Source organism: Nycticebus coucang, chromosome 6 (assembly GCF_027406575.1).
Source record: "Nycticebus coucang isolate mNycCou1 chromosome 6, mNycCou1.pri, whole genome shotgun sequence".
NCBI classification, from domain to species: Eukaryota; Metazoa; Chordata; class Mammalia; order Primates; family Lorisidae; genus Nycticebus; species Nycticebus coucang.
In genome coordinates, this window is record NC_069785.1 from 41,469,872 (window position 1) to 41,492,465 (window position 22,594).

The 22,594-nt window shown below is 37.2% G+C and overlaps 1 protein-coding gene across 1 annotated transcript in view; it reads right to left on the bottom strand.

Moving 5' to 3' along the window:
• Positions 1–3,537: 3,537 nt before the first annotated feature.
• The window catches only part of FSIP1 (fibrous sheath interacting protein 1), a 200,919-nt gene continuing 181,862 nt past the window's right edge, over positions 3,538–22,594 (bottom strand). The window contains exons 11-12 of the mRNA XM_053595539.1: positions 16,389–16,893; positions 3,538–3,629 (exon numbers count right to left, since the gene is read on the bottom strand). Of these exons, the coding sequence (XP_053451514.1) occupies positions 3,538–3,629; positions 16,389–16,893 (597 nt within the window). The remainder of the gene's footprint in view (positions 3,630–16,388; positions 16,894–22,594) is intronic.

Below are 22,594 nucleotides of genomic sequence, written 5' to 3' on the forward strand. Positions count from 1 at the left end.
TTCTTATATCCTCAACGAATCCCCAACAATAAAAAATAAAAAGAAAAAGAAATTTTATGACTGTGTTAAAGATCTGGCTTTGAGGTCTGTTAAACACTAGGAAGGACCTGCTGGATGAGATAGAATCTCCCTCCCATGCTGATTTTTCTCTCTCATTCTGAGTAAGTGTAAATTGCCAGATCATTTTGTAGTGCCAACGTGAAGAAGCAAGAACTAGAACATACTGGTAATGGTAATGGAGTTGGGAAAACTGATCTGAAAAATAATTTTTGAAACATGACTTCCTTCATTCTCAGAGTAGTTCAACATGTACAGTCCTGGGAGAGAATTCTAATTCAGTTTTAGACAGTGGAGCAAAATCGATTGAAAATATCAACATGAGACAGAAAAAGTAGCTGGGAACAGGGGCTTCTCTTTCCAGGCATGTTCCATTTTCATGCTGAGACTGACCTTCAAATCAACAGGTTATATTGAAATAAACAACTTGTTAAATATTAAAATTATGTTATCAAGATGATAGCCTGTTCCTCCTATAAGAATTTATTGGCGTATGTTGTAGGAGAGTTAGCTTGAAGAGCAATAAACTTTAGGTCTTATGGGAATTTACAATAAAGGTGGTGCCAGTAGTTCTGGGTTTTTTTTTAATGAGTCATGTGTAGAAAAATCTCAAATTTTAAGCACATAATTTCATTCCTACAATGAATTAGTTCTTTCTTCTATATATATATTTTTTTCTGTATCTTGTTCTGGGGCAAACAGGCCTAAAGGAAAACTCAAAATAAAAGCGCTTGTTCTTAATAAGAACACTTTCTCTTAAATCAGAGTAACTTTTTAAAAATCTGGAATCCCTACGTTGAATTATAAATTTAGTGATTGTAAATTGAGCTGCAATAAACAGTCTAGTACAAGTGTCCTTATGATAAAAGGATTTTTTTCCTTCTGGGTAGATGCCCAGTAATGGGATTGCAGGATCAAATGGGAGGTCTAGCTTGAGTGCTTTGACGTTTCTCCATACTTCCTTCCAGAAAGGTTGTACTAGTTTGCAGTCCCACCAGCAGTGTAAAAGTGTTCCCTTCTCTCCACATCCATGCCAGCATCTGCAGTTTTGAGATTTTGTGATGTGGGCCATTCTCACTGGGGTTAGATGATATCTCAGGGTTGTTTTGATTTGCATTTCTCTAATATATAGAGATGATGAACATTTTTTCATGTGTTTGTTAGCCATTCGTCTGTCATCTTTACAGAAAGTTCTATTCATGTCTCTTGCCCATTGATATATGGGATTGTTGGCTTTTTTCATGTGGAAACAGCCTAAATGCCCACCAACCCAGGAATGGATTAACAAGCTGTGGTATATGTATACCATGGAATACTATTCAGCCATTAAAAAAAATGGAGACTTTACATCCTTCGTATTAACCTGGATGGAAGTGGAAGACATTATTCTTAGTAAAGCATCACAAGAATGGAGAAGCATGAATCCTATGTACTCAATTTTGATATGAAATTTTGATATGAGGACAATTAATGACAATTAAGGTTATGGGGGGGAAGCAGAAAGAGGGACGGAGGGAGGGGGGTGGGGCCTTAGTGTGTGTCACACTTTATGGGGGCAAGACATGATTGTAAGAGGGACTTTACCTAACAATTGCAATCAGTGTAACCTGACTTATTGTACCCTCAATGAATCCCCAACAATAAACAAAAAAAAATAAATAAATAAATAAATTTAGTTTAGTTCATTCAATCCTTATTAGAGTTACCTTCATTTGATGTGCTATGAAATAGTGTCACCTCTTTTAATGCCAGAATTTATTACTTTAAATTGCTGTTTTCTTCTCCTTACCTAACTACTAGAAAGACTCACTGCACCCCCAAATGCCATTTGCAGAAGCACGCTATACAGTCACAAGCCCTCTGTGGTGTCAGTCTAAAAACAACTGCTCCTCCATCTCTTTCTCTCTCTTCCCCCCACTTGCCCTTTTCCTCTTCCCCCTTCTCTCTCCCCCTCTCTCTCTCTCATACACACTCATCAAATACCAGGAAAGCCTGGATTTAGAAAGCTGAACTCCTCTGAAAGGCAGATGGACAACAAGGCTCCTCTTTGGCCCACTCGAAATTCCCACCCATATCACCTCTGCCCTCTGATTGTTCCCGCCCAAACCCTACACATGCCAGAGTGCCACATGTCATCCCTAGGAGAATTTAAAATCCTGACTTTTCTAACTTCTGCCACTATCCCACAGAAAAACTTTTGGCATCAAGAAAAATTACATCATAGCACATTGACATCGGCACACACCGTTGTGTTGTTATTTTAAATGAATAGACAATAAACCAAAATAGAAGGGCTAAAAGAAATAGAATGTATTGTGTCAATCAACACCTCTGAAAACAGTAGTTGCAGAATTTTTCATCTTAAAAGAGGCAAAGAGGCTGGGCTCAGTAGTTCATGCCTGTAATCCCAGTATTTTGGGAGGCTGAGGCTGGAGGAACGCTCGAGGCCGGAAGTTCAAGACCAAGTTGGGCAACACAGCAGAACCCCACCTCAACAAACAAGATTTTAATAATTACCTAGGCATGGTGGTACACATCCGCAGTCCTAGCTTCTTGAGAGGCTGAGTCAGGAGGACCCTTTGAGCCCAGGAGTGTGAGGTTACAATAAGCTATGATCATATCACTGCACTCCAGCCTAGGGTGACAGAACTAGACTCTATATCTCTTAAAAAAAAAAAAAAAAGTCAAGGAAATTCAATGTAATAAATTATTAATGTTATTCAATATAAATAGATGAACACATACCAGCAGATTTCATTAAAGATAGCACAATAGCCAGCTCATTTTTTGAAACAGAAAAATAATTGGACTTCTAGGACTAATGCCAATTTATCTTACAGAGTGACAACATAAAATTTTCTCTGAATCTAGGTTACTGACTTACAACTAGACAAACCTTAAAATGCTATCACAGCCTTTTCTAAAAGGAGTTCATCTTTATTTGCTGCATTCTAAAAGGCCCTCTGAAGAAGATAACAAACCGAAAGCAATATATCAAATAATTCACTCAGACTCCTACTTAACAAAAATGCCATTGCTAATAAGCTAGTAAAGGCTCTCCTAAACATTACTTTGCTTAGGAAATTCACTTCCTTCTATGGCAAGTTGTACTTATTTGATATACATTAATTAGTCAGGTGGTAAGAAGGAAAAGCAGGGCCAGAACAAAACCTCACAGTGACCACAGTCAGTCTGAATCACAATAAAGTTGAACCACGTAATAGGACTCTGCCTGTTTTCACCATAACACATATACATTGAAATGTTAGTTTTTATGATGTACACGTCATATTGTAGGATTAGCAGTAAATCTATTTAAAAATTTCCCAGAAATTTCGATGAAGAAAACCCCTAAGTCTCAAAAAAATCAAAGAAATGTGATCTACCAAGGGAGAATCCAAATGTCAAGGTCATATTTGAGGAACAGTCTCCACAATGCATTCATCAAATTCAAAATATTTCCCCAAAATGTAATCTAACTTAATTACCAACTGTCTCAAAAGCACAGATCGGCAGGTCCTCGCTCAGGGATTCTTTACATTCTTCTGTTACGTCTTCAGTCTCCTGTTCATCTGCACATAAAAACAGTAACTAAAATTATCAATCAGAAATTATATATTATTAACAAAAATAATTCAGCCTTTAAGGACATTAAGTCCTTTTATACATTATTCAATAATTATATTCTCTTTCAACACTTATTCAACAGTCGCCATAAGCTACTTATTAAGTTTACAAGAAAAATCAACAGATAAGGTGCCTGCCCTCATTGAACTTACACCTCAGGGAGAACATTCTGGAATTTAAAAGCTAAAATTATTATAGATTTTGAGACAGACATCAAAAGTAATTTTTTACTTTCTACTAAGTTTCTGGGAAATAGTATAAAAGCAGAAATAAATATTATATGTGGGATAATTGCCTTTCATTTCTTTAAAGTGAGAAAAAGAATGGTGACACTAATAAATGGAATGGAAATATTTTTCTACCCTTAGTGAGTATGAGAAAAGGCAGAATTGAATATCGAATTAAATCAAAGAAGACCATAAAAGAGAGTCAGGAGAAACTGGAACCCTCATGCTCTAATGGTGAAAATGAAAAATGGTGAAGTAGCTTTGGAAAATAGCCTGGTGGTTCCTCCAGAGTTTGCCGTAGACCTGAAAGTTCCACTCCCAGGTATATCCCCAAGTGAAATGAAAATACAAATCTCCACAAAAACTTGCACACAGATGTTCATATCAGCATTCTACATTTGTAATAGCCAAAAAGTGAACACAACCCAAATGTCCATCAACTGATGTAGACATAAGTAAAATGTGGTATATCCATACAAGAGAATATTATTCAACAATAAAAAAGAATAGAGTACTGGTACATGCTGCCCCAAGGCTGAATCTTGAAAACATGCTAGGCTCAGTGCCCGTAGCACAGTGGTTATGGCGCCAGCCACATACACCAAGTGGGTTCAAACTCAGCCTGGGCCAGCTAAACAACTGCAACAACAACAACAAAAAAAAAATGCAAAAATTGAAAACATGCTAAGTGTAAGAAACCAGTCACAAAGGGGCATGGATTGTATGACTCCATTTATATGAAATACTCAGACTAGGCAAATTCCTAGAGATAGAAAATAGATTAGGGATCACCTACAGATGGGGTTGGGGGGAAATGGGGTGCTATTATGAATAAATACAGTGTTTCTTTGAGGGTGATAAAAATGTGAAATTGATATTAATGATGAATGTACAGTACTATAAATATACTACAAACCATTGAATTATATACTTTACATGGGTAAATTATATGGAATTATTGAACAGTGACTCTTCCCAAAAGTTATGTCCACATCCTAATCCCTGGAATCTGTGAATGGTACCTGATTTGAGAAAAGGATGCAAACAAATTAAAGATCTTGAGATGAGGAGATCACCCTGGATTATCTGGGTAGACCCTAAATTCAGTAACAAGTATTTTTATACAAAAGAAAAAATGCAGTGGGAGATTAACACACATGGAGAAGGGAATGTAAAGATAGAGGCGGAGAGGGCAGTACCTGTGGCTCAAAGGAGTAGGGCGCCAGCCCCATATACCACAGGCGGCAGGTTCAAACCCAGCCCCGGCAAAAAAAAAAAAAAAAAAAAAGAGGCAGAGGTTAGGGCGACATGGTCCCAGAGCATGGAAGCTAGAGAATGGCAACCATCACAAGAAGCCAGAAGAAGCACGGAAGCATTCTCCTCCAAAGCCTCCAGGTGCACTGGGACCTTGACTTCAAACTTTGGGCCAGAAAATAAATCTCTGCTGTTGTAGTAATATGTTGTGGCATCAAAAGGAAATGAACACAGGCATAGAAATTAAACTTCAATAAAGCTGTTATAAAAAGAAGAATCAACCTAATAATTAAGGGCAGATGACTTGGCATTTCAGAGAGCAAAGAAAAATAAGTAGTGATGTTGTCAGCACATTAAGAAGAATATGACACAAGATATAGAGGGAGGTGGGATGGATAAGAAGTGGCCTTCAGTGAAGAGAGAAGAGATGACTGGACCATAGCTCCATGCCATTCTCTCCCTATGGAGTGCTCTCCCTTAATGACCACTCATCCTTGGTGGCTCAACTTAAATGCCACCTCCTGTCTCCCCAGTGTTCATCCTCCCTCTGTGGTGTTGCCCATGTAATTTGTCCTGAAGCTCTTATTATACTCATCCCACACTACTGTAATGATCTGTTTCAGTGTCTGCAAAACAACAGACTATAACATTCTTCAGAGCAGTGATTCTATCCTATTCACCTTACATCCTAGAACAGTCCTCAACCGGGGGGAATTTTGCTCTACACTGAACATTTAGCAATGTCTGAAAACATTTGTTTGTTATAACTTCAAAGGATGCTACTGGTATCCAGTGAGTGAAAGGGATTCTATTAAACATCTTACGATGTACAGGAAAGCCCCCTACAGCAAAGATATGTCCAGCTCAAAATGCCAATAGTAGGCTCATGTTAAAAAACTCTGTTCTGGGGTGGCGCCTGTGGCTCAAGGAGTAGGGCGCCGGTCCCATATGCTAGAGGTGGTGGGTTCAAACCTAGCCCTGGCCAAAAAACACACACACACACAAAAAAAAAACTCTGTTCTGGGACTTAGAAAAGCATCTAAAACACAGAAGATACACACAAAAAGTGACAAGTATATTACAATCATCAATGGAGGGATGGATAGTTGATGGATGGCAAATGGATACAGTGGAGCGCTGGGACAGCAGTTTTAAAGCCCAGCTGCACTGCAGAATCACCCACACGCCGTCCTCAGTCACTGACTTAAATACTAATGCCAGAGACAACCCCAGAAATTGGTTTAATTCGTGTGAATGGAACCAAGGTATTAATCTGTTTTAAATCTTACTAGGTGATCCTAACATGCAGCCAGAGGTAAAGCACAACACTCATGAAGGAATAGACTCAATATAACTTAAATGCCCAACAGATGCAAGCAAAGAACTTAGATAATCAAAAGAATGCAAAGCACAGCCAGTCTCATACTGGCTATAAAATACTAATCATGAAAGAGTAAAGACTTAACGGGCCCCAGGGCACATGTGCTTTCAGTGGCGAAGAGGAAGGTTGCCCAAAAGAATGACAATATGGATGGCTGGAGAGATAAGACAATCTGAAGAAGGCAGTGTGTTTCTTAAAAATAAGTTTAAGAAGAAAAAGTTAGGGATTGAGTAGATGGGAAATAAGATACTTATTCACCATCACCATTTATGCTAGTATTTTTGAAATTTCTAAAGTAGGGGTGACCAGTCCACCATTTAGTCCAGAATTCTTACTGGGCACACAAATCGCCTGCGGGGGGCACCATGTTAAAATGCAGACTCCGAGTCAGTAGGTCTGGAGTGGAGCCTGGGACTCCGCATTTCTAACCACCCCTCCCACCCCAGCTGATGCTGGTCCTGCTGGTCCATAGATCTAGTCTCTAGTCGGGCTACCTGACCTTTGGTAACTTTTTACTTTTACCCAATTTGAATAAAGCAATGGAATCAGAAGTTCCCAGTAACTGATAAAGTGATAAGTATATTACAATTAATTATCAAAACATCCAAACACACCATTGTTTATCTTATACTACTACACAAAATGATAAAGTGATATTTTGTAAGTAGATTGAGTAAATGATCATTAATAAATATTTATATTTAAAAATCTCCCTCAGGAAGAATTGGATTAAAGAAAATTTGTTAAAAGTAAATTGAAAAGATAAATTATTCAAATATAACTGTACTATACACTAAAGTTTTGTATGAAAAATTAATCAACACTAACACAGCAGCTCTAATATTTTTGCCAAATAAACTTCAGAGAAGGGTTGGTTTGATCACACAAAGGGAGACTGTCACCAAAAGCATCAAAAAAGCAATGAGCCTTGAAAAAGTAACTTAACAAATAATAACCAGGAAGTCTGAAGCCTCAGTCTATTTAAGAAAAACAGAAATCTATAAAGGCAATGAGTAGTTAAGGACTTCCCTAGGAGCAATCCAAAATATTTTCTAATAGGGAAAAAAAAAATCAGCTAGTAATGTCATTATTTTAGAATCTCACTGTTACTATAAACTATACTCTAACAAAGAAAACGTTCTCAAAAAAATCCATTTCCTTTGAAAGTGTTTATGAGTAAGAATATATACCAACATAAACCCACTTCCAACCATTGCAACATCTTTACCAAAAGTCAACCCACTTGCAACCAGGCCTCATCAAGCAAGTTACAATCAATGTGCAGAATTTCAACATGAAATATAATCAGATTATATGGTTGTCATTATCTTCAGATGAGCTTAATACTCACCCCAGTTAGAAATAACACTCTGGGTTCGTAACGGTGAGTCTCAAACTTCATGGTTTTGAAGTATCACTTAGGATCTTACTAAATTCAAATGCTGATACTGTAGGTTTGGTGTGGAGCCTTAGAAGCCCCGTGTTTCTAACAAGAGCTCAGTGGCTGAACTGCAATATAAGCAACAAAGACTTACACATGGGATGGAAATTCAAATGTCTCCAAAGGGCCACACACATGAAGTGTACAGGATTGGAGGGGACTGTGTCTTCTCGGACAATACAAGCCCCTTCCAAAGGGAGCATCTGCTACTCAGCTGTCATGCATGGTGATTTGTCAGAAACATCAGACATCCAGATTTTTATTTTAAAAATCTAATGTTAAATACCATGTAAACCAACCAAGTCCAATCACTGAGCTAATCACTTATTGTGAATTTTCTCATTACCATCCTATAGAGTAAAAATTAAAGCTGCCTTAATTTTTTTTATAAATAAGGAAGCCAAGGTACATAGCACAGAGACTTCTAGTAACTAACTTGCCTAAGATCACTGGCTAGCAGCAGAGCAAGGTTCAAACCCCGGTCTGCCCTACCCAAAACCCATGCTCCTAACCACGAGGCCATGTCTTGCTGGCAGGCAATGAGCCAGCCTCCCTCTGCTACTCCAGCTTCTGGCCTGGCATCCTCCTACTTACTTGGACTCAATTAGTTTTGTCCTTTGAGTAACTCATTTGTTATTTCGTTGAATGTTCTTGGTTTCGATTTAGAGACTAAGGGTTTCCTGGGTTGTGGAACATTCAGCGGTAAAACCAGGATACCCCTGAGCAAATCAACACAGTTGGTCACCCTAGTTTTCATTTCGGGGTGTTATTTTCAAAAAACATCTTACATGACTCACTGCATTTATTATACATTTTTTAAATTGATACATAATTATATATATTTATGGGATACACAGTGATGTTTTGATATGTACAATGTATAGTGGTCAAATCAGTGTAATCAGCATTTCTAACACTCAAACATTTATCATTTCTTTGTGTTGGAAACATGCAAAAGTCTTACTTCTAGCAATCTGAAAATACGTAATAAATTATCATTAACTACAGTAATCCTGCAGTACAACAGAACAGTAGAATTTATTCCTCCTATCTAGCTGTAATTCTCCTTTAACAACTTTTTTCTTTTTTTTCGAGACTCGCTTTTTTCTTTTTTTCTCACTATGTCATCCTCAGTAGAGTGCTGTGCCATCACAGCTCACAGCAACCTCAAACTCTTGGGCTTAAGCAATTCTCTTGCCTCAGCCTCCAAGTAGCTGGAACTACAGGTACCCGCCACAACACCCAGCTTTTTTTTTTTGTAGTTGTCATTGTTGTTTGGCAGGCGGGGCCAGGTTCAAAACTGCCAGCCTCGGTGTATGTGGCCAGTGCCCTAACCACTGAGCGATGGGCACCACCACCTTCTTCCTTTAGGAATTCTTGCCCTATCCGACCTCCCCACTGACTGTTAAAGAATTTTTAAGAACACTGTTGACTCAATAGTTTCTGTGAGAAATTCCACTGTTTTTCTTTTTTTTTCACTCTGTTTTTCCTGAAGAATTAGTATAGTTCTGTCCCCCTTCTTTACTACACAACTGACTTGTGTCTCTTTTTGCCTAATTCTACTATATTCATTATTTGTTATTCATACACTCTTTTTTATTGTGTGAATTTCTGTTGATCACTAGCTCAAATGCTTAGTGGGAAAAGAGGATACTGTACAAGCATAGGTGCATTTTTGACTACCTAGAAGCAACTCAGTATAAGATAATTTGATTAAATACCAGACTAACTCACCTCCATGAAGTGCCAATGAAATTAGAGGTGTCTCTGAGAATACTGACTGCCCACTCTCCTCACATTTACACATAGAACAGCTTGCAACAGAAGCATCCTGGCCTCACTTTACACCCTCCACTGTCTCTACAGGAAGGGGAGCCTCTTAGTTATCTGAGGAATTTGGGGGATGAACAGCATGCTCAGCCCCTTCCTCTTCAGGAGTCAGCACCCCACCCCACATGATCTCACCCCCAAGCATGCATTCCTTGCTCTGTGATACTGTTGGTTTTATGTGGAAAGATCTCCACAGGTAAAGCCTGAGGTTTTCCTCCTCTGCCAATGATTGGATGGGCAATTTTATTGGGGAGATGGAGTATTAGGAAGCCTGCTTGGCTTCCCACTTGGGTTGCAACAATCCTTTGCATTTCATTAGCAATGAAGCTGACCTCCTTGATCTCCATTTGTCAGAATCCATCTCTTTCTCAGTTGCTTCTGCTCTGGCTGAAGAAAACAAGACTGCTATTTATGGATCCGCTAAGACTCCAGCAGTTAATGAGTACAACACTGAATTTATTGAACCTTGTATTCAAAAGTCTAATAAAAATGGTTACCACTATGCTTAAAGCATAAACACTGAAAACTTTTAATACAACTGTGAAGCAAATCCTTACTTTCCAATACTACAATTTAAATTGGTCCTCAGTTCATGGATTGGAAGAATCAATGTCATCCAAATGTCCATACTACCCAAAGCAATGTACAGACGCAATGTAATCCCCATCTTAATCCTCCATACTCCTGGGGTTAATTGTTATAATCATGTATTAGGATTATCTGGTATGATCAAAGGCATGCTCCATGCCTCCACAGTTTCTTCCCATTAAGTCACATTAAATTCTGATTAAGTTTGGGGGTCAATTAGAAACATCTTGTCATGCTCTATGCAATAACAGATATACATCACTAGAATTCATGTCCACATGAAAATAAAGTCATAGCAAATTACTATTCTAAACCCCTCTATACACTGACACCACAGGAATCAGACCCCACATTAAACAAATTGTTATATCCAATCTGGTAAATTTGATTACAGTAGACAAAGAGGAGAGTCAGACATTTTATCTCTAATAAAAACACTTTGTCCAAAAAAAAAAAAAAACGGAAAAGAAAATACCCTGTAATTTTAGAATACAAGAAAGTTTTTACAGTTAATTCATTAAATGAAGATCCTTGGTGTGAGAAAAACAGATCACACCATCTAATTGAATTGCATGCTGTAAGTGAACTCTGTTGCTGGATAAAAATATTATAGCTTGAAGTTATAGTCAGCAAGATAATGACACAGGAAATCTCCAGGTCCCATACTCCTAACAGAAATCCAAAAACAACAATCCACAGAGAAGAATGACTTCATGAATGCCCGTGAACTTGAAAGAGAAGCTAAGGTACTTCCTGGACCACAGAACTTAGAAAAGCCGTGTGGGTTAAATGTTTTCCTGAGGGGAGAGAAAGCATCACTGATGAAGAGAGGTCAGGGCAGCCAGGGACAAGCAGAGCTGATGAAAACATTTCAAAAATTCATCAAGCTGTGTGTCAAAATTGTCAGCTGACTATGATAAAATTGCAGACAAAATAAACATCAATAGAGTAACAGGGAAATTTTAACTGAAAATCTTGGTCAACAATTCATGGCTCTTAAATCATGGCCATGCACCCGCTCACACAGCACTGTCTGAGGGAGTTTTTAGCCAGTAACCAAAAACTGTATTGGAACACCCTCCCTCCTCACTTGATCTGGCCCCCATGACTATTTTCTTTATCCAAAGATAAAGGAAATATTGAAAGGAAGGCATTTTGATGACATTCAATTCATTGAGGGTAATACGACAATGGCTTTAATGGCTGTTCCAGAAAAAGTTTCACAATTGCTTTGAAGAGTGGACTAGGTGCTGGCATCAGTGCACAGCTTCCCAATGGGAGTACATCAAAGGTGACTGTTGTGATATTTAGCAGTGATGCATGTAACACTTTTTCTAAGATAAGTTCACAAACTTAATTGTCAGACCTCATATAAGATAAACCTCAATAACATTATCCTCGACTGTGAAAAATTGAAAGCTTTTACTCTAAGATCAGGGATAAGACATGATACCCATTATTCTTATTTCTTTTCAACATAGTACTAGAAGTCCTGGCCTGTGTAGTCAGGTAAGAAAAAGAAATTAAAACAATTCCAACAGGAAAGGAAGAAATGAAATTGTTTGCTGATGACATGATCATATATATAGAAAACCCTAAAGACTCCATCAAAAATATATTAGAACTGATAAATTCAGTAAAGTTACAGGATACAAAATCAACATACAAAAAGTCAGTAGCATTTCTATCCACTAAAAGCAAGCTATCCACATAAGAAATTAAGAAAACCAATACTAACACCATTTACAATAGCATCTGCCTCAAAAAAAAAAAAAAAAAAAACTACTTAGAAGCAAAATTAATGAAGAAGGTTAAAAACCTATACACTGAAATCTACAGAACACTGACAAAAGAAATTGAAGAAAACACAAATAAAGACAAAGATACCCCATGTTCATGGAATGGAATGATCATTGTTAAAATAGCCACACTACCCAAAGTAATATACAGATTCAATACAAACCCTATCAAAATTCCAGTGTTATTTTTCACATAACTATAAAAAATAATCCTTAAATTCATATGGAACCACAAAAGAGCCCAAATAGCCAAAGCAATCTTGAACAAAAAAGAACAAAGCTGGAGGCATAACATTCTCTGATTTCAAAATATATTACAAAGCTATTACAATCAAAATAGCATAGTAGTGGCATAAAATAGACACATTGACCAATGAAACAAAATAGAAAGCTCAGAAATAAACCCATGCATTTATGGTCCATTGAGTTTTTATAAAAGTGCCAAGAACACACAATGGGAAAAGGAGAGTCTCTTTAATAATAATGCTGGGAAAACTGGATATCAACATGCCGAAGAATGAAATTTGATCCCTATCTCACACCATATATAAAAATTAACTCAAAATATATTAAAAACTTAAATCTAAGATCTAAAACTATGAAACTACTAGAACAAAACATAGGAGAAATGTTCCATAACAATGGTTTGAGTATTGATTTTCTGGATATAACCCTGAAAGCAAAGGCAACCAAAATAGACAACATGGGGTTACCAAACTAAGTAACTTCTGCACAGCAAAGGAAATAATTAACAAAGTAAAAAGATACCCATGGAATAGGAGAAAATATTTGCAAACTGCACATCTGATAAGGGTCTAATATCCAAAATACATATGGAACCCAAACAACTCAATTATCAAGGAAAATAACAAATTTTAAAATGGGCAAATGACTTGAACAGATATTTCTCAAAAGAAAACATACATATGGCCAAGAGGTTTACTAATACTCACCATTATTAATCATTGGGAAATGTAAACTAAAACCATAAAGAGTCATAACCTCACATCTATTAGAATGGTAATTATCAAAAAGATGAAAGATAACAAGTTTGAGGGAAGATGCAGCCAAAAGGGAAGGCTGTACCCTGTTGGTAGGAATGTAAGCTAGTAAAATTGTCATGAAAAACTATTGGAGGTTCCTCAAAAAACGGAAAATAGGACTGCCATATGTTCCAGCAATCCCACTGTGAGGTACACATCCAAAGGAATTGTAATCAAAATTGTACACAGCTATGATTTAATAAAAAAAAAAAAAAATTAAAAAAAAAATGTTGAGGGGTGGCTCGGTGCCCATAGCACAGTGGTTATGGCGCCGGCCACATACACAGAGGCTGGAGGGTTCGAATCTGGCCTAGGCCAACTAAAACAACTATGACAACTGCAACAAAAAATAGCTGGGCATTGTGGTAGGCGGCTGTGGTCCCAGCTACTTAGGAGGCTGGGGCAGGAGAATTGCTTAGACCCAAGAGTTTGAGGTTGCTGTGAGCTGTGACACCACAGCACTCTACCGAGGGTGACATAGTGAGACTCTGTCTCAAAATGTTGAGGGGATATCTGCCCTCCCATGTTCACTGCAGCATTATTCACAATAGCCAAGACAAGGAATCAAACTAATTGTTCATGGATAGATGAATGAACAAAGAAAATGTGGTATACATAATACATACATGACGGAATACTATTCAGCCTTGCAAAAGGAGATTCTGTCTTGTGACAACACTGATAACCCTGAAAGACATTATGCTAAGTGAAAGCCACACTCAGAAAGACAAACAGTGCGTGGTCTTACTCATATGTGGAATCCTAAAAAGTCAAATTCATAGAGCAGAGTGACAGCTACCAGAGGCGGAGTGATGGGGAGGGGCAGGAAGGGACTAGGGAGTTGTCAATCAAAAGGTACAAAGTTTCAATTAGGAGGAGTAAATCTGGAGACCTATTGCCCAGCAGAGTGACTCCAGTCAGTAATAATGAATTGTGTATTTCAAAATAACTAAGAGTAAATTTTAAATGTCTTACCACTGAAAATAAGTAAATGAGGTAATGGCTTTGTTAATCACATTGATGTAAGCATTCTACATTGTATATCAAATCATCACATTGTACTCTACAAATGTATACAGTTATGATCTTTTAATTAAAAATTAATTCAAAAAATTATAGCTTGCAAAAATTTGTTTTTTATTTTTATTTATTTTTATTTAAAAAAGAAAAATCTCTAAATCTTTATATGGAATATGAGACATATAATTCTTAGGCAAATTACCTGGTTTAATTCATAACATAAAGAATAAATGTGAAAAATATTTTCAGTGTATTACTCTAAATAACATAAATTTAATGGCGTACAGCAGCAATGTAGACTTCATGGAAAATGTAACAATGAATTGCAAAATAGGACATCTATTCTTTATTTTTATTTTATTTTATTTTTTTTTGTAGAGACAGAGTTTCACTTTATGGCCCTCGGTAGAGTGCTGTGGCCTCACACAGCTCACAGCAACCTCCAACTCCTGGGCTTAAGCGATTCTCTTGCCTCAGCCTCCCAGGTAGCTGGGACTACAGGCGCCCGCCACAACGCCTGGCTATTTTTTGGTTGTAGTTTGGCCGGGGCTGGGTTTGAACCCATCACCCTCGGTATATTGGGCCGGCGCCTTACCGACTGAGCCACAGGTGCCGCCCTTTATTTATTTTTTTTATTGTTGGGGATTCATTGAGGGTACAATAAGCCAGGTTACACTGATTGCAATTATTAGGTAAAGTCCCTCTTGCAATCATGTCTTGCCCCCATAAAGTGTGACACACACCAAGGCCCCACCCCCCTCCCTCCGTCCCTCTTTCAGGACATCTATTCTTTAAAAGATTACACAGTTTTAAGAAAGAGAAGTTGAGTGTATACGTAACAATACAAGGCAGGGTATGGAAAATGATCTGATTGGAACGGTGTGCTTAGACAGTCACAGGAGAAATAAAACTTGTAACAGAGGAAACCAGAAAAGGATGGGGTTAAAATTCAACTACCACTGAAGGGGTACCTGAATATCCTTGGGAAGAAAATGGCCTGAGTAACAGCTGAGGCTAGGAAAGCCCTGGAATTCCTCAGACTAGACTAGCTAGATACTGAAAAACATGTAGGTGACTAATTAGAGATTGATTAGAAAGAGAATTTCAGGTCAGACCAGGGAGGTTTTGAATAGTAAGTGAAAGCATTAAGGAATTAAGGCAGTGCAGAGCCATAGAAGCTTTGTGACCTGAGAAGTGTGGTTATCACCACTGGACTTCAAGGAAATTAGGTGAGTAGTGGTCAACCACGGTGGGAGGAGAGGACAGACCAGAGGCCGGGAAGCCAAAGGAGGGTTATGCCACTAGGAAGAGAATGGAAGGGCTGGGAATGAGAGACACTGCAGGGTACAACAAACAGGACTTGAAGACTGAAAGAGAGAGGGATGATTCAGTGATGACTCAGATGAGAAAACAAATCAAAAGGAAAGTGTGAGTTCATTTAGAATTAATAGATTATAAATTTAAAAAGGAATAAATTTGTAGATACAGATTTAAGAGTTACTGTATTTTGGAGTAATCCACGCTAGAGGTAAAGTTGACACTATTTAAACAGACTCACCAATTATGAGAATGTATTTCTAACATAGACAAATAATTGAGTATGTATTTGTGTCAAAACCTTCCCGTAGTGCTTGTGTTCTGTACCATTGTAAGACCACAACACCAGATCATGACAAAATACCTGAGAATATAGGAGTGGGCAGGGACAGGAAGTTTGCATGTAGAAATAAATATAACCACAATGAGCTGTGGCCTTTTACATTCCAAATTAATTCCCTGAAGTAAATTTTCATCACTGAAGTTTAGAGATTGAAATAACAACGCAATCTATTCAAATTATTTATCGCCATTCAAACTAAGTTCTCTTTTCCTCTGAAATCAACATTGTTTTCTAGCTGACAGAATTAATTACCATCAAGAATAACGTATTTCATAAGAGTACAAATCCCAACCTTGATTTCATAAGAACATTGTTAAATATGTTTTCCTGTCTGCAAGCTCTTATTGACACCACCTCTGACTTACAGATAGACCTTCTTATGTTACGCTACTTTAAACCACTCTCTGTATTGAGAGGCTTCTAAAAGTTATTCATCAAAACACACATTCTCCAAGCCTCACCTGTTTTGGGGTTCTCTGGAGGGCTGAGTTTCAGATGTTCATCTTCTGATGAAAGGCTCACATTGATATCACACAGTTCCTCATCCAAGAAAGAGGGCCTTTTCAGTCTCCCAATGCCAAGAGTTTTCGACATAAAATAGTCTTTTTTGTCACTAACAACCTCATCCTTGGGAAATTGGAGGCATTTCAGATTCTCTGCTTCAGTGACGAGAGCTTCGGACGTGTCCTGCCCAGCCAAGGCCTTAGTGAGATAGTAGGCTCGAAAAACTTTGCCTTCAGCATCATCAAGCAGGCTGGCACCTTCTACCTCAGGTTTCTGGACCTCTGTTTCTGACCCATTTTGTAACTTAGAGATGATGCATCTGGAAAGCTGGTGGAACTCTGGTATTATATCCTCAATGTCTTCATTTCCTCTTTCTAGAGAAAGTCTAGATTTTTGTTTGAATGTGCATTCATCCAGAAGACACCTTAACTGTTCCTCAGAGAGAAGTGATGTGGAATCTAACTGATGAAACAAACCAAAAGTTTACATTCTCGATTGGCTGAGTAAACACATTTATTTTGGTAAGCTTCCAGTAACACAATATAAATGCAAGTGCTATGAAACCCCTTACATAACACAATGCAAATAGGAAAATAATTTGCTTTAAAGTACACAAAAGCTAACAAGCATAGGAAAAATTCTCATCGTCCCTAATCTTCAGAGAAATGCAAATCAAAATGAGATGGCCAGTGAGAGATTCCCAGTGAGAATGGCCCACATCACAAAGTCTCAAAGCTGCAGATGCTGGCGTGGATGTGGAGAAAAGGCAACACTTTTACATTGCTGGTGGGACTGCAAACTAATACAACCTTTTTGGAAGGAAGTATGGAGAATCCTCAAAGAACTCAAATTAGACCTCGTATTTGATCCTGCAATCCCATTAACAGGCATCTAACCAGAATAAAAAACATCCTTTTATCATAAGGACATTTGCACTAGACTGTTAATCACAGCTCAATTTATAATCTCCAAAATTTGGAAACAATCTAAATGCCCACCCATCCAGGAATGGATTAACAAGTTGTAGTATATATACCATCAAATACTATTCAGCCACTAAAAAAGATGGAAACTTTACGTCTTTTATATTAACCTGGGTGGAAGTGGAATACATTCTTCTTAGTACAGTATCACAAGAATGGACAAGCAAGAATCCAATGTACTCTTTTCTAATATAAAGGTAGTAGATGAGCTCATACAAGGGGTGGAGTAGGGGAATGAGGTAGCGGGGAGAGGGGAGGAGGAAAAGGTTGGGGTCACAGTGTATGGCACACCTCTTGGGGGCAGGACACAATTATAAGAGGGACTTTACCTAACAAATGCAATCAGTGTAACCTAATTCTTTGTACTCTCAATGAATCCCAAATAATAAAAAAAAATAATAATAAAGTATCCAAAAGTACAAGGGAAATATCATAATCCTTCCATAATCTTTTAAATAGATGTTTCTCTGTTCCCAATCATTCCTCAGCATAAACCTTAACACCATTTGATTCCTTAACTGGAAAAAAAAATCTCAGGCAAACAGGGCAGTCTACCCCTGCCCCTGGGGAGTCACCACTGCTATGTCTGTTCACAACTCTCAGCAGACAATACTGCTGAAGACAGAAAAGGAAAGGCGAATGGGTGGAGCATCCTGAGTAGCTTCAAAGCTACAGGTTCAGGCAGAGGCCAGGGGCATTCCAGGAGCAGTGCATTGTGGGAGAAGGATTTGATCATACATATTTCATCTCTTTTTGCAAAAGTTACCAGGGCTAGGTGTTTCAACCAAAACCTTAAGGATTTAAAAATATTTTTTTCATCTGGTGATAGTCTCAGGAAATATATAAATCAAATCAAAGTAGAAAGCCATGTTCTATGAAAATGAAGAACACGCCACTTGAGATGCAACAATCTCAAAAAGGAATAGGATTAAAATATATTGAAACATATTGAAAAAATTTTCCTTCTCTAAAATTGTCAGGGTCTTCCTTGAATTGTGCAGTGGATTATCTAGGAAAATTTTAATCTTCCTTGACAGAGGAAAGAATTATTTCAGAACAAAAAGTCCCCATAAGAAAACTTAATAATGATTGCAATGGCCTTAATTTCTACTTTACCAAATTAAAATAAAGTCATTATGTACTTTGAAAGTACACAGCATAAAAATAACTATTCTCTATAAGAATATATGTAAAGCAGTGGGCAAAAGGCTGTTATTATGTACTACTTCTAATGGGGCTAATAAAAACAGTATTTAAAACAAGTTTGTACTATGTTTTTAAAATATGTCATTTTTTTTTTTAATTGTTGGGGATTCATTGAGGGTACAATAAGCCAGGTTACACTTTTGTGTATTTGCATTTGTTAGGTAAAGTCCCTCTTGCAACCATGTCTTGCCCCCAGAAGGTGTTGCACGCACCAAGGCCCCTCTTTCCTCTCTCTGCTTTTCCTTCCCCCCCCATAAACTCAATTGTCATTAATTGTCCTCATATCAAAATTGAGTACATAGGATTCATGCTTCTCCATTCTTGTGATGCTTTACTATAAATAATATCTTCCACTTACATCCAGGTTAATACGAAGGATGTAAAGTCTCCATTTTTTTTAATGGCTGAATAGTATTCCATGGTACACATATACCACAGCTTGTTAATCCATTCCTGGGTTGGTGGGCATTTAGGCTGTTTCCACATTTTGGCGATTGTAAATTGAGCTGCAATAAACAGTCTAGTACAAGTGTCCTTATGATAAAAGGATCTTTTTCCTTCTGGGTAGATGCCCAGTAATGGGATTGCAGGATCAAATGGGAGGTCTAGCTTGAGTGCTTTGAGATTTCTCCATATTTCCTTCCAGAAAGGCTGTACTAGTTTGCAGTCCCACCAGCAGTGTAAAAGTGTTCCCTTCTCTCCACATCCACGCCAGCATCTGCAGTTTTGAGATTTTGTGATGTGGGCCATTCTCACTGGGGTTAGATGGTATCTCAGGGTGGTTTTGATCTGCATTTCTCTAATATATAGGGATGATGAACATTTTTTCATATGTTTGTTAGCCATAAATATGTCATGTTTTAAGATTATATTTAACTTATCTATATTAAAACTAACTCTCGTGGCAAGTGCCACTATAAGTATGAAAATAATAAGAAATTGGAACTATATTCTCAGTAATTATATGGGATTCAAAATCCAGTTAACTCGCCCTAAATAATACATGTGTCAAGAAACAAGATTTGCATCGCATATTAGCAAATTCTACTTCTGATCTCTAAACATTGCAGACATCCACATGTAGTACTTTATCCATCATGGGGAGCATTCTCTTCACCCTGCTATGTAAACCTAGTCAACTAGAAAATGCAGGCAGGCCTTCCACACAACAGGCACTTAAAATACACTTGCAAAATTTGCTTATATAAAATTGCTTATAATGAGTAGACAGTTTTCTAGGATTTAGAAAGGACTTGAGGAGTGTCATTCTCCTTAATATACACTTTCAAAACATGATTATATAATAAGTACATAATCATGTATAAGTATATAATAAGTATAATAAGTAGACATTTCAGCTCGGCACCCATAGCTCAGTGGTTAGGGTCCCTAACACATACACCAGGGCTGGCTGGTTTGAACCCAGCCTGGGCCTGCTAAACAACAATGACAACTACAATAAAAAAAAAAAAAAAAATAGAGGGAAAGGAAAAGAAAAGAAAATAGTTACTAATTATCACATAAACTGGATTTAATTTTGACCAAAGTACATTACATAAACATTAATTTTTAATTCAATTTGTTAATATGTTATTTAGGATATTGCATCCTCATTTATAAGTGAAATATGTTTATAATTTCCCTTTATAACAATATATTTTTTCCAATTTTAATATCAGGTGTATCCAGATGAAGTAGAATGGTTTTGAATTATTTCTTCTTTTTCTATTGTCTGTAAGATTTGGCATGATCTGTTTTTTGAAATTATCTTTTATTTTTATTTATAAATATCAGTTGTCTATTTTTTGAGACTTTGGGGAAAAAAATAATAAGAAGAAGTTAACTGATGACTCCATACTAAACCTCAGAGTCAAGCATTCTATAATAGACATACTCTTATTTGACAACGTGAATGTTACTTTTTTTGCATTATTATTATTATTATTATTATTATTATTATTATTGCTCAATTAGAAAGAAGAAGATGAAGAAGAAAAAAAATAGCCAGGCATTTTGGCTGCTGCCTGTAGTCCTAGCTACTTGGGAGGCTGAGGTAAGAGAATCGCGTAAGCCCAAGAATTAGAGGTTGCTGTGAGCTATGACACCACAGCACTCTACCGAGGGCAACATAGTGAAACTCTGTCTAAAAAAAAAAATAAGTAGATACTTCCCTAAGATTTGGAAAGATCCTCACCAAACATCTTCACCAAAGGCTTATCATTAGAAAATTTCCAGACATCAGAAAAAAAAAAAAAAATCAGTCTATATTAGAGCAGGAGGATAAAGGATTATAGGAATGAGGGAATAAAAGGCAGAGGGAGGATTGGCAAATTATAGATTATCTGACAAGCACGACCATTTCCAAAAATAATACTGATAGGGCAGGCACTTGACAGTGTTGATGATATATTTGGCTTGATATACAGAAAATGAAGCAAAAGGAAAGCAAAGCAATTATGAACTCCAGGAAAAGCAAAAAGTTATACAAAAAGAAAAGAAAGACAGTATGTTCAGATTTATAGAAAATTAAGAAAAAGAAAACTAAGATTATTATTAACTCTTAAGGCAAACAAGAAGTTTCATAAGAAAGGACATCATAAGATAATACTTGTTTCTGCTGTGGATAATATTTACACAGTCATTGTAATGTAAATACTGATAATTAAAGTAATCAAAAATTGTGATTTAACTATTTCAGGGAAATGGGAGGAAAGGGAAATGGTGTTTGGAGTAACCAAGTTAAATTCTTAGGTACCATTACAGGAACCCAATACATTAGTCTAAAATTAATCAATTAAGAAAGAAAGTTATTAAGAAGAAATGCACAGGCAATCATTAGGGGAAAAGATCTAGAGCAGCGGTTCTCAACCTATGGGTCGTGACCCACAGGAACTGTATTAAAGGTCTGCGGCATTAGGAAGGTTGAGAACCACTGATCTAGAGGAACTAAAAGTGGTTGATAATGGAAAGCAATTCAAGGGGCAGAGAAGGCTGTCATTTTAGTTCAAACATTTTTCAACATAACTTTTTCTGTAACTATTTTATTACTGTAATAAAACTTAAAATTAACTCAAAATGTAAAAATAAAAGTAATTTAAATATACTCAATATGTTAAATACAAATTCAGAAATGAAAAATAAAAATTTAGGGGCAGTGCCTGTGGCTCATTTGGTAGGACGCCGTCCCCATATACCGAGGGTGGCGGGTTCAAACCCGGCCCCGGCTTAACTGCAACCAAAAAATAGCCGGGCACTGTGGCCGGCGCCTGTAGTCCCAGCTACTTGGGACGCTGAGGCAAGAGAATCGCTTAAGCCCAGGAGTTGGAGGTTGCTGTGAGCTGTGTGAGGCCACGGCATTCTACCGAGGGCCATAAAGTGAGACTCTGTCTCTACAAAAAAAATAAAAATAAATAAAAAAAAAGAAAAAGAAAAATTAAAAGTATTCAAATAAAATTTCTAACTGATTGTATGTTTGGATATCAGAAGCAAATCCAAGTTTCATAAAGCTATAAATGTACATAATTTAGGAGCAGAGGGAAGCCACTTATTTAAAAAACAAAGAATATATAATTACAAATATAAAATTAGGTAAAAATATATCATTGTAAACATAAAATTTGGTAGAAAAGCGAGGGTTTTTTTTTTTTTTCCTTTTATTTTAGAATATGAAAAAGATCACCACAAATTACTGGAGTCTTGGAGAGTCAAATCCATCTCTTATAGATCTCTTGAGATTATTGATTAGAAACACTTATAGAAATGTTTGCTGATTGCAACCTGGCACCCTCTCCCCACTCCACAACTCCTACAAGTGAGGGGCCCTGAAGCCGAAGCTTCACTGGCTCTGGCTTTAATAGTAAATCTGCTTCTGGGTCCCCTGCAATAAAACGTTATGTATTTCAGCCTTGTGTGTACCCAGAATTAAGCTGAACTACACTTACCCTGATCCTTTTGGGGGAAGCAGCCAGAAAGGA